The sequence below is a fragment of the Colossoma macropomum genome, unplaced genomic scaffold (genome assembly GCF_904425465.1).
Source record: "Colossoma macropomum unplaced genomic scaffold, Colossoma_macropomum, whole genome shotgun sequence".
Taxonomy (NCBI): domain Eukaryota; kingdom Metazoa; phylum Chordata; class Actinopteri; order Characiformes; family Serrasalmidae; genus Colossoma; species Colossoma macropomum.
The window spans coordinates 14822684-14838733 of NW_023494784.1; the positions used below are offsets into that span (position 1 = coordinate 14822684).

General features: G+C 37.7%; 1 protein-coding gene across 5 annotated transcripts in view; it reads right to left on the reverse strand.

Annotated features, from left to right (window-relative positions):
• Positions 1-15647, reverse strand: part of dop1b (DOP1 leucine zipper like protein B) — a 57767-nt gene extending 42120 nt beyond the window's left edge. For all 5 annotated transcript variants that reach the window (XR_005007355.1, XR_005007368.1, XM_036572620.1 and 2 more), the window contains exons 1-2: positions 15440-15647; positions 3368-3543 (exon numbers count right to left, since the gene is read on the reverse strand). Coding sequence is in view for 3 of the 5 variants with exons in the window: in XM_036572620.1 (XP_036428513.1) it covers positions 3368-3508 (141 nt within the window). In the remaining 2 variants the exon portion in view is untranslated. The remainder of the gene's footprint in view (positions 1-3367; positions 3544-15439) is intronic.
• Positions 15648-16050: the final 403 nt, after the last annotated feature.

Here is a 16050-nt window from a genome sequence, read left to right on the forward strand (position 1 = left end):
TCTGTGCTGACAATCACTTCCAATCACGCTCTCAGCTTGGAATACTGCTTCAGATTTGTTGGAAGGGGGTTGCAAATGGTCCACAGTTTGCTGTAAGTGATTGAGCCACATTAAAAATTCCCTTTCACTCATTTCAGCCAGAAGGTAAGAGCCACACTTTATACACAAACAGAAGGTTAAATTGTAAATGAACTAATATTGAGATGTAGCCATAAAATGTACTTTTTGCTGACACAGATATTGTACTTTTGTTTATGGTATTTATGTTGTCTAAGAAAATGACTTATGAAAAAATATATATTATTTTGGGAATTACCAGAAAATAAATAAATATATAAACAAATGTTGTACAACATCTTTTCCAAAAAAAAAGTTGAGATGTTGTGCAAAAATGTAAATAAAAACAGAATGCTATGATGTGCAAATCATATAAACCTTATACTTATTTGAAAATAGTACAAATGTTGAAATGGAGTAATTTAATTGTTTTTTGAAAAATATATGCCCATTTTGAATTTGATGGCAACGACACGTTTCAACAAAGTTGGTAAAAGTAGGGCATTTTACCACTGTGTTGCATCATTTCTTCTTTCACAAGTGTTTGGGAACTGAGAAGACCATTTGCTGTAGCTTTGAAAGTGAAATGTTTTCCTGTTCTTGCTTCACATTGGATTTCAGCTGCTCAACAGTTCAGGATCTCCTTTGTCATATTTTTCATTTTTGAATGTGCCAAATGTTTTCAATGGTTGACATCTCTCTGGATTCTCTGAATCTTAAAAGATATTATGTACCACAGCTGATGAAATCCCCAAGGTCTTTGCTATTTTACACTGAGAAACATTAGTTTTGCATTGTTTCACAATTGCCTATGCGGTTTTCAGAGTGGTCAGCCCCTCCTCATCTTTACTAAAAGACTCAGCCTCTCTGGGATGCTCTTTTCATACTCAGTTATGTTACTGACCTGTTGTGAATAAACCTAATTAGCTGTAAGATGTTCTACCAGGAGTTTTGTGTTAGCATAACACAACTTTACCAGCTTGTGCTGCCCCTTGTTCCAATTGTTTTAAATGTGTTGCTGGCATCAAAATTAAAATGGGCATATGTTTTTGAATAAACAACAAAATTTCTCAGTTTCAACATGTGATATGTTGTCTTTGTACTATCTTCAGTTAAATATAGGTTGGTTTGCACATCACTGCATTTTATTTACATTTTGCACAATGTTCCAACTTTGTGTAGTTATGTTAGCATTTCTCTTCTGATTATGGATTCAAAATGTATAGTATCATTATGCATCCAAACACTGTAAGATTGATGGGGGTTTTAAACACTTCATTGTCACTGCTTGGCTGAGAATAATCTATAAACTAAAAATATTCAACCAACGGTGGTGATGATGGTCTACAGGTCAACACAAACTGTGTTAAAAAAATCTTGAGCTATAGATTCTAACACCTGCAAGCAGTGGGGAACATTTAGGGCCTTCTGAGCCGTTCATACCGTTTAACACACTCACAGTCATTAGATTCACACTTTCAGAGGCGTCTAAAGCACAACTGCGTTATTAAATGTTCTTCCGCACATTGCATACAATTACAAATTTCTACCAAATGGGTCTCCAAATCCCCAAAGCTTACATAGTGTCACTTACATAGTAAATTTTGGTTGGAACTAAAGGGTTAAATGAACAATGGAAAATTAATCATGGTTTTTTTCCCCCTCTGTGGTTTCCAGGTAGATAAACCCAAGCTAGCACTCCCATTGGTTAGGGCTTGAAGAGCTGAAGGCCTAAAGTGTCAGATTAACCACAAACATAATTAGGAGCTGACCACAGAATCAACCCATCACTTTTTGATTTACAACCATTTACAACATTTCTAAAAAAACGTTATGACAAGATGTGAAATGCTAATAAAAACAGAAAGCAGTGATTAGTAAATTCTGTTTGGCCTGGATTAAATTAAAGAAATTATAAAACACACAACATATGATGTTTTACCTTATGTATTTCACTGTTGTTTTGTACATATATACTCATTTCAAATTTGATGTCTGCGACATGTTCCAAAAAAATTGAGGCATGAGCATGTTTACCACTGTGTTACATCACATTTCATTTTAACAACACTTATTAATGGTTTAGCGACTGAAGATAGTAATTGATTCAGTTTTAAAAGCGTAATTCTCTGACAGTCTTTCGTTGTACAAGTCTTCAGCTGTGCAAACGTATGGGGCCTTTCCAGATTTTGAGCTTAATAAGACACGTTTTCAATAGGAGACAGATTTGGACTGCAGGCAGGCCAGTCTAGCACCCGCAGTCTCTGATTACGCAGACATGCTGTTGTAACCTGCAAATTGTGGCTTGGTGTTGTCATGTTGTCATTGTGTCATAAACATCCCTGAAAAATATAGCATCTAAAAGGCATATGTTGCTCCAAAATGTGTTCAACATTAATTGTACTTCCACAGAAGTGCAAGTTACCCACGAATATTCCATCATGCCAGGACAGACCGTGGATTTTGACCTTTACGTTAGTAACAATCTGGATAGACTGTTTCTTCTTGGGCCCAGAGAACACAACATCCATTATTTCCAAAAAAACAATCTGAAAGGTGGACTCAGACCACAATACACCTCCATTCCTTTTATCAGTCCATTTCACATGAGCTTGAGCCCAGAGAAGTCAGCAGCATTTCTGAACAATAATGAAAAAAAAAAATAATAATAATAATAATAATAAGTTGATGATATAAAATATCTTGTCTTTTTACTTTTTTTGTTCAAAAAAAGGTCTTGAAGAATTAGAAATCACTGCTTTCTGTTTTTATTAGTATTTTACTTACTGTCCCAACTTTTCTTTTTTTGAAACATCATTCTAGGCCTGGATAGAAGTGACTCCTTCAGAGCTCTATGCCAGGGTTCTGAAGGAGTTACTGTAAAACTGTTACTATGTAAAATATATGTTAATATGCCTTTTGCAAGCTATAAATAAAACATCAAATGTCTCTATTAAGTTTTAAATGTCTCTATTTAATCTAGAATGGCCAAAATGTTAATGTGAATCACTGTTAGCACTATCATGTTACTAGAATCTCATAGGGGTGCAAACAGAAATTAGCATTATGATAGATCTTCCTTGTTTATGACCGAGTTGTGACATTTATGGCCCAAACTGAAGGTCCAGCTCTAATAGTTATGGTTCACCACTACCTACAAATTTCTAGCCAAGGTAGCTCATTCAAAAATAATGGCCACTATAAGTTATATGTATGACAATAGTGGTTTATTCTTCTTCTTCTTCTACAACTTCTACAGTAAAAAGCTATCTTTGATCATGACCTTTGACTCAAGATACCCTCAAGATACCTTATTGAGTTTTCCGAGAGAAGAGATGAGGTCGGCCCACTCGCTCGAAGACTCAAAGTTGCGCAGCGCCTTTTCGATGACAGCTGCATAACTACGGTAGCGGTAGTCATTCTGGAGCTCTGCCTCCTCAGGATCCATCATGCTTCAGTCCTTTCCCAGCATACTCAGCATCCGTTCTGGTGAGAAGACAGAGGACACTAATGCATTTTTGTCTATTAAAAAATAATACTGGTAGACAGCACACAGTCCATAAATGAACTAAAAGTCAATCAACTGATCTTAACCCCTTATTCAGAGTAGCTGTAAAATGCTATTGGAGGTTCCTCAGTTGAAATATTTTATGATATTAAATGATAGCATTTTTTTCTTGAAGAACATTGATGGAATATATTTAGATGGAAATGTCTATCAAAACAGGAAGCAAGCTGGATTTTGTCTTTGTAGGTGAGCAATTAAATCAACATTTATTAACAAGCTTTCATAGTGAAGAGGTGTGAATTGTTTTCTCAGCAGCAGGCCTCTACTCCTTTTCACACCTAATAGCTCACTAGCAACATGAGTTACAACATTTCACATACAGAACGCCAACAGCGTCCCAGTTTATCTAATAACAGAGTTACAGGGGAAAATATCTGATTTTATTATAGTAGTTTAAAAAACATTGGGAGTCTTTTTTCTTTTTCGCCAGTGGATCAACCTGCAGAAAGTACATATGAATCAAAAATCAAAACTGGGCATACCGTGAAAATACAGTACTAGGGAGAGTCTTTGACCTAGCTGAAAGATAGGTGGGAGTGATGGAAAGTAGGCATGAAACATGATTTTATTGGTTAATATTAATTTTCTCCACCTGCTGGTGCACGGTGAAAAGCCAGAGGATGTTTTAGAGGTAGGCAAAAGTCATTACATTTCAATTAAAGAATATTGGGGGGGTTAAGGAAAAAAAAATAAGAGAGTCTTAGTGATAGCCTAATTACAGTCAAAGTCTTAAGGATAGCCTAATGACAGCCAAGTATCTGAAGACTATTTGCATGATATTTCAATGCTTATGCACAAAGTACATGTGTATGCGCTTTTCACACTACTGCTGTGACTTAACTCTGTTAACTGTGTTAACTCTGAGGCATGGGATATTACCTATCAAGTGTAAGTTGAATAGTGGTGATTCTAAGATAGTTTTAGATGGGGTTGTAATGCAGCAACAAGTCCTGTTCAGGAGCCAAATAAATGTGCAGAAATTAATAGACATCCAAACAAGTTCAAACCCCAGAACTGACAGGACATTCCTGGTTGTGCCCTTGGGCAAGGCACTTAACCCCCAGTGTGCCAGGTGGCACTGCTCTTATGGCAATGCTGTGCTGCTCGTAGACTTGGAATAGCTAGAAAGCAAAATGACAAATTTCTCTTTTTATACATTATTGATCACACACAATAGACCATTCACTGTGTTGTACAGTCAGTTGCAGACATGATAAAATACAGAATCATAAAGCTAATAATTTCACAGCTACCAAACGATCTATTACCTAATCACTTGAATGCAATTATTTAAGCTGATCTCCATTATTTAAGATGACCGCAATTATTTTCCAGTCAGATGTTTACCCGCAGCAAAAAGATTGTGAACTTATCACAAAAACAACTTCTGCCTGCTGCTATCACACCTTTACAGGGCAGAGGTGAGTAACGTTTGTTTGTTTATTTGAGCTTGAGCTGTTTCCGACATGCATTAAGTATCCACATAGGGCAGCTTCATAGGCTGATTTTGCCACTTTAAGCCGTGGTGACTTTAAAAAATAAAACTAGTTAACCAGCTAACATTTACCAAACGTTTACCAAACTATACATTCCCTCCAAAACCACATCACATCAGGCCTGACAGTACCACCTGGGCAAAGAAAATAGCGAGAAAACACTTCAGTGTGACCGCGGCTTTAGCCTTGTAATTTGCACACAATGAACAAAACAAAAAAAAGGACAAACTGCTGCTTGCAGTTTGTGTGGAGATGATGGTGACAGACCTAAATCAATCAATGACATGTTTATAGGTGGTGAGAAACATGAAAAGATCCTGCTATTGAACCAGCACAGCAGTGTTTATCTTGGTTTAGCCCTTTGGCCTGTGATGTTAAACTGCAGGTATCTTAATGAAAAAGATACTCTATTATCCCCCCAAAGCTTACACTCAGATAAACCCAGAGCTGGTGACAGACACGTGACCACACCATGGTTCAAGACGGACACACACACACAGATTACAGTGCAGTGTAATTAAGCAGTCATTACCCCCACCAACCAGGACATGCATGTGCGCGCACGCACGCACGCGCGGACACAGCCCACATGAACAAAGATTAGTGTTTGCTTAGAAAAGTGGACATCTGCTCAGTCACCATGATAAAAGCCATGAGGAAGTCCACCCTCTCCAACACTTACACACACACACACACACACATGCTCCCCACATGCACAAACTCTGACGTGAGCCAAAAATGCACATCAACAGATTTAGAGGATTTATCACAAGTAAACTCAAAAACACGTGCCACCCTTACCATCACACACACAAATACACACTTCTGAACAAGGACAACATAGCCTGACAGGAATGATATTAGCTTACCGCATAGGAATTGCTTCGAAATCATAACAGCCAGTGATAACAAATGCATGGTTCCTGTTTTATATTAAACATTTCTCACTAATAACTTATCAAAACAAGAGGAGACATTCTGTCAAATGTGCACTTGATACTGCATTTGTGTAAACGTTAGCTTAATACTAATTTTGTGTTTGTAAGTAGAAGAGGTGATATTCTTGTTATGATGTAAAAGGGGACTCCACAGTGGTTCCAAGTGGTTAATGTGAAAAACACATCATTCTAAAGAAACAAATATGTTATCTGAGGCCTGATACATTCAAAGGGCAAGATAGCAAAAAAAATGATACCCAAAGAAACCACTGGGCCTCATTCACCAGCACTCATCACCACCATTGTAAAGCAATCTTAGTAGGTTTTCCTCGGTCTGAGTCATGTAAACAGTTTCCAGGATCAATTTTTAATTTAAATTAACCAACATACAATTTATCAGTTCTCCAACATGCATGTCTCCAGTGAACACCTTGCAAAGCCATTTTATTTTTCGAATAACAAAATGTATTTTACCCATTTGCCATTAAATATTGTTTGCTGACTAACTATGTCAGACACTACAGGACAAAATGTGCTCATAGAGTGAATAAATGGAAGAGAAAGTGAGAGACAAAAAGAGAGTGAGACAGAATCCATGTCTCAAAGCCAAGGATGCAGCTGATGTGGGCTGTATTTCTCAGTTGTTGCATCACTGAAGGCTCCCTTTTTATCCTTTAAATGTGGATGATAAATGGGTCCTTCCTTTTTTTCAGCTGTTGTACGCTTTGAAACATACAATCCTTCACATGCAACACAAAACTGTTTCAAAATGACTGTTGAGACACTGTAGCAACCATGAAAACAAACAGAGAGTGAAATTTCTAAACCAATCCAACACTTTATAAAGCAGATATCAAAGCAGTGCACTCATTAATGTTGTCTGACTGACAACAAGCCTGCTGTTAGCCCATGAATGTAATGCTAAAGTTAGTATGGCTGAAAAGTCCCCCAAATCTCCAATTACGTACATAGATGTGTGTCAGGTGTGCAGAGAACACATAACATGGTAAAAATAAACATTACCTCTTGCAAGGGAAAAACATTAGCTTATGAATACAACAGGTAGACTACAACAGTACTACAAATTAGCTTTAGAAGACGTCCTTGGGCAGGTCATAAAAGTTGACGATGGGTTACTAGCAGCTGTATGGGGCCCTTTTTATTCAGAGTTGTGGCATCTTTCTTGGCTGCCAATTATTTCTGGTGTTCCAAATACAATGCTGAAATTGCCTGAAGCTATGTTCTATATTTTTATGCTGTGACCTGTGTATGAATCCCCTTTGCATTTAAAAACAACCTTGCTTTTTTATTAGGAACAACAATTAACACAAACCAAGAACATTACAGAATTTGGGCATTTCAAACATCAAGATGTAAACAGCAGGCCAGGCTTGGTAAACTAACCTTTTATCATATCCTGTTGGCAAACAAGCCAAGACATCTATTTTGTATGTGAAGTGGTTTTACCGAAACAATTCTGTGCATCCAGCATGTGATTTTGTTATGAGATCATGTCTGGCCCTGTAAAAGTAGTATAGTTGTATAAGAGAAGTCTCTCCTGTCTCATCTGCAGCCTAACTCTGAGACACACCTAGCGGTGGGCTAATCTTTAACATTAACACATTAAGAGAACTGATAAAGCTGACACTGTGTGTTAAGCAAAGGCAGTAAGCCAACAAGCACTTTTCAGTACACAGACATACACAAACATATTCAGGGCTTGACATATTTATTATTGCAGCTCCAAAGCCAAACCCACCTGCAGTCTCACATTACAAGTTGTAATAATGTAATGTGCAAATTTACACTGGGTGCTGCTGTATTCTTATGAACCTAGAATTATATAAAACTGCCTATCACCTCAAAACAGCCATGTCCTTCCTAATTACCTGGTGAGTTGAATCAGGTCTGTTCAATTATGCTGGAAGGAACCCAGTTCAAACAAAATAGCCCTTCACTTACTGCATGGATCAATATGCAAGAACCACAGCTTATCCTAAGATCAAGTTACTCAAAAACATTATTGTAGAGCTGTGTTTCAAGTTTGCTATTTGACCTTGGCCCAGTGATGGTTTACACAGACAAGGCAAGAGTTAAAGGTATGTAGAAAATGAATGATGTAATCTGACTACAAAATGTATAAAAACACATATTGACTATGTTTGAATGATTTCAGTATTGTTGGTAGAGGTATACTCTATTGTATGGCCCAACATAAGTTACAATTGGAGGTGTACATTGAAGTAGCATTTTGTTTTGGCCAGAGACAGCTAATTTAGGCCAGCTGTAACAAAAGTTACCACCTACCTAAAGGCAAACTAATAAGAGATCAAGAAAGCCTAGAAAATTAACTTATAGTTAATTTGAGGTAAATCCATAGAGATATGGATTATTTGGGTGACTGTGTGGAAAATATTCATAGTACGTGTTTAGACCAGGTTGGAGGATGTTTTATATAATATGGAGTAAAGAGACTGTACATCACTGCTTGGTTTAGGTTTCAGCGCACAGTGTGGCATAAGTTAGCAAAGCTGCTGCAGCACAGTTTCTGATCGGTACTCAGACACACAGGGGCTGTATTTTGTGTGCAGAGCGAACACTCATGTTGCAGCGTGTCAATCAGACCATATTTTTGTACAGTGTGAGCATGTAAATTGTAGGCTGGTCTGTTCAAACATCCAGTGCAAGTTGTCAATAAAAAAAAACAAGATTTTATAAAATCACACAGTGCATGTCTGACTTTAGAGGATATTCCACTACAGCTCAACCAGCCAAAAAGATTCCAACAAGATGTAAAACTTAACACGTGAGCTCCTCGAATAAGCCTCAGATGTCACTCCTCCTATTGCTTTGCTACAGAGACTGTGGTTGAAAGAGACAGATGAGGAGCACAGCATCAAAACAATAAAACATACTTTACTTACACGTGTACAGAAGCACTTTTCTGACACGGAACAAAACCAGCTCTTCTCCACCGAAATGCTACTTAAACAAAGGTAACTAATGCACATCATAATTCTTACTTAAGACTTAGATTTAAGTAGGTCTCTCATTACGGTACTGATAGCCGTGTTGGCAAGTGCTAAAAAAGTAAGTGCTGAAAAATAAGGTATCGGTTATGGCTGCACAATAAATCATATTTTTATCGTTATCGCAATATTAGTTTCTGAGATAAACAAATCGACAGAGTGGAGATGACAGAACAGATATAATGACCTCATTCATGCAGTGCCAGAAATACATTATTACATTACCAGCACAAATCATTACAACCCTGCTCTCCCATGCGGAAGATGAGTAATTTAACCATTTGGCCAAACGGTGAACACAAAAAAAAAAACACACAGCTGGATATAAATATTGGCCCAGCTTTAATGGAGATTCAACTCAAAACAGCATGCGGCAAATGGAGATAACATGCAGCACACAGGCTAGCTCAGGCTCTACTGTTTTTCTGCTGGCCAGATGGGCTACTGAAGCTTGCTACCTTATGCCCCCAAAGTCCTTCAAAATAAGAGTCCCAGAAAAACTAAGAACACAGCGCCTAACAACACTCAACCAAAAGTATGAACATTATTTTTAAACAAAATACAACCCTACATGTCTGATGCCCCAATAACTAATATATATATATATATATATATATATATATATATATATATATATATATATATATATATATATATATATATATATATATATATATATGTGTGTGTATTTGTTCTTCTGTGCCTTTTCATAAAAAATACCTTCAGTGCACAAAAATACATAAATGCACATGCAGTTCTCAATGTTTAATGTTTAAAAGCTCAATGTATAGAAATTATGTTCATGAGTGGGAATATTAGCTTCTTGCTTTGGTTTGCATGAAAAATTAAGACACTAATATCAATGAATATTTTTTAAAAAACGGTACCGAAATTTGTAACAAGGGGAACTGTCACTCTGTTGTAACTCAGTTACCAACACAAGGCACAAGCCTAGTGATACGTACTATTTGCACTTTGCTATCCTGCTGTTACATTTTACATATAATTTGCACAGTTAATGTACTCAGCACTGCAATCTTTGTACAACCCACATTCTCATACATCTTATCTGCCTCATATTGTCTTGTCCTGCATATTGTTGGGCTTTGAGCCTAGTTTTGCACTATCATGTATTTAAAGTATTGTAAGCTAGTATGGGACTGTACTGTCTTGTGTAGGAAATTGAAGGATAAAGTTCTGACACGACTTCTAAATACTGCTAATTATCAGTTGACGTACACTGATTAGGCATAACATTATGACCAAAAAAAAAAAAAAAAAAATGGACAATGAGCGTAGAAACAAGGAGGTGGTCATAATGTTATGCCTGATCGGTGTATGAGAGACATATGACGTATGAGGGGGACATTGAGTGAGAGAAGGTGGAGGAAGAGAGTGAGTTCATTTAACCATGAGACTGAAGTAAATTAGTAGCACAAAGACAGCAAGACAATTTAGTCAGATGACAGCACAAAATGACATGCAAACAGATGATGTACAGCACATGCAAACACAGTTCACACATCAACCACTGTTTTTCATGCACCACGTGTGTGTATGAACATGTATGCGTTTACAACACTATACACCATACACTGTACAGAAGTGCACTGCGCATTCAGACGGGTTTGGTGTGATTAAAACGAACCCCAGCGCAATTGCTTTGTTAGTGCAGTTAGTTAGAACAAGTGAAAATGCTGTCATCCAAACTCAGGTGCGGACCAAATAAGTGGACTAAGACCCCCTAAGCAGGCTGATCTTGGTTCACTTCGAAACAAACTCTGGTGTGGTTCATCTGAGGTATGAAGACAATACAGACCAAACACGAAATAAACCTTTGTCTCCTCCTGCATAGCTTCTTTGGTACATTGAAAAAATAAGTTTCTGATGCAGTTCTCTTTTCATAACCTTTGGTTTTAAAACGAGGCTGAGGCACGTTTGAAGCCATTGTAAAATACTCAACATACACAGCTGACTGCACACATAAATTACCTTATTTATTAACGTGCCAAGATTTCTCCATTTTCTAAAAGCAGTAAGCCACTTGAGGCTGTGTTACAGGGATTCCACCCTGTCGCTCTGTGTTGAACAAAACGATTATAACACAGGGACTTTTGAGGCTTATTGCTTTAATATAAGACAGATAAATCAAGACATAAATAAAAAAGAAAATGAACTCAGATAGAACAGAGAACAGAACATCATGATTCAGAAAATTCTGTGGACCTTATCACAGTTATTGTATGTCATAAAAACAGCCTAATTAGTTACGACCTTTTACTTGTATGACTTTTGTTTACATCTTTTGCTTCAATGTTAAATATGTCAGTGTGAACGTTAAGTAAACCAAAACTAAAATGCAACGTGTCATTTTCTGCTTTAGTCTGGACCAAGGAAACAAAACTTGCTATAGGATAAACTGAGAGAGTCACTGAACTAGCTGAGAGTTTTGCTTGATAGGTGGGGGTGGTGAGAAAAAGAAGTAAAACATCAAATGATTTGGTTAATATTATTCTGCACACTGTCCCCCTGAAACTGAATACGTTTATTTGGTTGGAATGACCAAGTTCTTAATCTAATTTCTTGATCTTAAAATTGTCTAATCTTCATATTTTGTTTTGCCATTAACTGTTTGGTGTTTTCCATTGCGGGAAACTGAGAAGACACTTTCAAGGAGGCCAAAAGTCACAACTGTCATGATGAGTCCACCCCAAAAAAAAACCACCAAAACAACAACCAAGAATTAGAAACTTTTAAATGGAATGGACTGTGGAATGATAAGTCATGTTTAATATGACCAGGGACATGTATGGTCTTTTTTCAGGTTGACTTTAAGAGATATAGGACTGCATGCTTCATAGTAGGCTTCTGATATTATGTGCAATATACCGTCATCCGACCGTGTCCCATAGCAATCGGTGATTCAGGTCGCTTTCCCGTACCACCAGCACACCATCTAACCGTGTTTTCAGTGCACACAGAAAGAAGAGCAATAAATATCAATTGCAGAGTGTTCCTTACACTGGCAGACCAAAAATCGACTGAAATCCGTGGCTCCTTTCTCCAGCAAACCATTTCAATACAGCAGGTTTTTGTGGTAACACCACACTACCTGCTGTCCCTATTTAAACCAGAGAAAACAAGCATGTTTTCTGGAACAACAAAGAACTTTGTTCTTGCTATGGTTTGGTATTTTTTGGTATGGTTTGGAAGTTTTTGCTGTAGATTTAATAAATCACTTGTTCACAGCCAATAACTCACTTCTTGTTAAAATAATAAAACGGCTAAAACTTAAAAGCCTAAAGGCTGCTGTTATTGTAGCAATAAGTTGTCTTTGTTTTTAATAACTGATGTAATCACAACATAAAAATCCCCATTTATGTTTCGTGAGAAGCCACTGTGTGCGTGGAAGGCTGCAGCACAGCTTTATCAGTTTAACAAGCATGACAAAGGTTAAGAAGAAAAAAAAGATCTACCTCGCACTGCTACTGAATGTTCTGAAGCCAGACAACATGTCAGAGCTGATTCAGGACATGGACTAATGTTAGAACTTAAAAGAAATACTGTGGATAGGATATTTTCAGATATTTAAATTACCCAACTTAATTAACGATTGTGATAGATGGAAACTATCAGTGATTGAGATGGAAGGAATGATCGGCTTTGTAACAAGAAGCCGCCGAATAGAAGGCAAACTTTAGCCTCATTATCTCTATTTCACTAGTGGAAAACATGAAGCATAATATAATTATTATTATTTTAATAATATATAATGTAAGATAATCCTGAAGTATATTACATATTTGGTTCCTATTTGACTGTAAACTCACTGTGCGAACATGCAGAGCTGTATTTAACACAGTTTCTTGTCAAAGCTTTGAGGATTCATTTCTGTTAGCATGTTAACATCCGAACAGTAATTTTAGCTTAGCTTACACTGCACTAGCTTTATGACCTCTGGATATGGCAGCAGCTGAAAAAATAAATTTATGTGCAGAACTGCAAAAGCAATTTTTTTTATCATATATTTACAAATTTCTCTGTGAAGCAGGAGGACTGTTTTATCCTGTTAGCTCCGCATGGTTATGCTAGTCTGAATGTGTATGTGACTGCTGCACCATTTAAAATGCAACAGAAAAATTCAAACAAAAAAGCGGACTTCAGTTTCTTGGAGAGTTGAAGGCATGATAAGTAATGAGGGTTGCTGTGTTCCTGCATGACATGTGGGTAACGTTAACTTATTTTTGCTGTTTCACAGAACCAATGGGTTTATGATCGCTAATCCCAAATGGCTAGCTTTGCAGGAGCAATTGTAGTGAAAGTTTGCCAACTGATTTTTTTGTCCATACAACATTTGTTAAGGGTTTTATGGCCATGAAGATCTAAAAAAGTGTCTTTCGCTTTGGCAATGTGCACCCATGAGTTTGGGGGGTGGAGCATCTGAAGGGACACCGAAGGAAGGGGTGTATTTGTTTTGTTGTTGAGTTCAAATACCAATCATTCTCCAGAATCATTTACTGCGCCTTTAAATGTGGCATCCAGCCCCGCCCTCCATCGGTTTCAGCAATCAGCCAATCGTGCTGCATGGCAATCGATATCGACCCCAAAAAACACTGATCTGTCCTTCTCTAATCACTGATTGATGATACTATTGTCAGCTCAAGCCTACTTCATAGACTATTCTGCAAAACCAATTCACCACTCACTGGTGCGAGATACAGCCATCTAGGCCTCTTCCACATGCATATCCACACCAAATCGCTTGATTTTCATATTCCATTAGAATTCACTTTAGAAAAAGTCAAAATAATAAATAGTTTTTGTGCACAGCTGGAAGTGGTCAGATACTTCACAATATATAATCACCATACAGGGGCTGTGATACAAGACCTTACTATTACACTACATTAATAGTACATCTTGCACAAGTACACAACGATTTTATATAAAACACATCAGATTTCATCTTACAAGAAAATGTCTAAAAAAGGCTTAAAACATACATTTTCAGGAAAGCCAAGACTATCAGCAGGAAACACACACAAACTCTGCAGCACTTTCAGGCCTAGCAGAACATTAGAAAACCACAAAATGACATCACTTTATCATAAACTGAAAAATGTTTGGTGAGATCACCTGTTGGGGCCACTGGCCAGTGTTAAAGGGCCCATATCCTATATTTTTATGTATATTACCTTTTACCCCTGCGCTCCACTTAAGGCATGTGTGGGATTATGTACCAAAAAAGTCGTAATTCATTTTTACATAACAATTTTCCAATCTTTCTTTATCCCTTAGAAACAGGCTGTTTTTGTTACAGTGTCTTTAAGACCGCCATATGTAAATGACCTCTGTTCTAATTGGCTGCCCTGTGTTGTGCCTCATTCAAAGAGCAGCCGGGACTGAAACACTCCTTATAACTTCAGTGTGAATGGGCGGGGCTAAACCAATGTTGGCTGAACAGGTAGATAATTTTAAAAAATGTTGTATTTTGTGACATTAGGAAAATAGTTTCCATTGATGGACTGGATGGGCTAGAGAGTGAAAAATGTGTGTTGAAAATATAACAGTGTTGGCGTACTCCATTAAAGGAAGCAAGAAAAATCCAGTTTTCCATAACATGTCCATTCTGGACATTATAGAAGTTAGCATGCATGTCAACACCGCCTTACAGACGACTGACATGCACGTCTTATGCTACCCATTACTGTCTAGTATAAATGATGGTGCTGGGAGAACTTGAGCTCAGCAAAGGAACACCAATCGGCACATAAACAACAAATAAGCTCGTGATTAGTCTTCAGCCCCATTAGTCCAGTTTGGAAGGCGTCATGATTTCAGCTCCATCACTAACCAGTTACAATGACACTGTTCGAAAATTAGTCTGTGACACATGAATCTGCTAATCCAGACCATTTCAGGTAATTCAGATAGTGTGACATTCAAAGACTCATGGAGATGATAACGTAATCTAACGTACATTCACATTAAGATGAGGCTTAAGTCAGCTTATTTTTCGGCAGCTTCTTGTTGGAATTGTCCCGTTCCCGCTTAAATGGTGCAGCAGTTACATTCTGAGGCATTTAAGGTGGAACGGAAAAAAAAAACAAGAAGCTGGCGAATAAGAAGCGAACTTGAGCCTCGTCCATTAGGTCAGGTTACTGACAATTTAGCATTAGTCACTGTTCTCTGCATAAAGCTGAAGTTAGCTTCCTAATCGATTTTTCCGTTCAACCTTAAATAGTACAGCAAGTACGTTCTACTGCCACACTGTAAGCACATATACAACCTATATATTTTGCCTAGGTATTAAAAACAATCGAATCTAAAATGTCAAACTCAACGACTCACCCAATGAAGGAAAAACAGGAATGTGATCTCAGATCGATCACAGAGCGGGTCAGACCTCAAACTATTCCAAATGAACGAAGGAGATAATGAAAATAAAAATAAACCTAGGATTCAGGCTACAATAACAGGAATATTAACAGTGAGCGGAGCCCATGATGAGCAGGAATCTGCACTCAGCTGATTGCAGCCAACGGTGCTGATGTATATACACTTCCTGGTGGGCGGCGGGGGGGACGAACCAACCAGAGAGAACAGGGGATGTTCAACCTGGCTTTTTTGTTGTGTAGAGTTTTATCCTGCTATGCACACATTTGCGCTGTTAAAGAAGCATTCGTAGTATCTTGTAAAAGCAATATAGACAAAAATATCTGTCATAGTGGACACAATACGTGGACTGGATCTCTACAGATCTGTGTGTTTTTACCCCCACTCTTTAGTTTTGTCCAGGATGTTGTGTTTGCCCAGCTCGCACCAGGCTGTCACATTACTGCAGCTCCTCAACACCGTCAGCGTCATTCTCGAACAGCACTAACGTTTTATTACCATCCACTCCGCAGACTGGCTGTATTTTACATACTGTCCACGTCTGAAACTATAGATATCTAATTTCT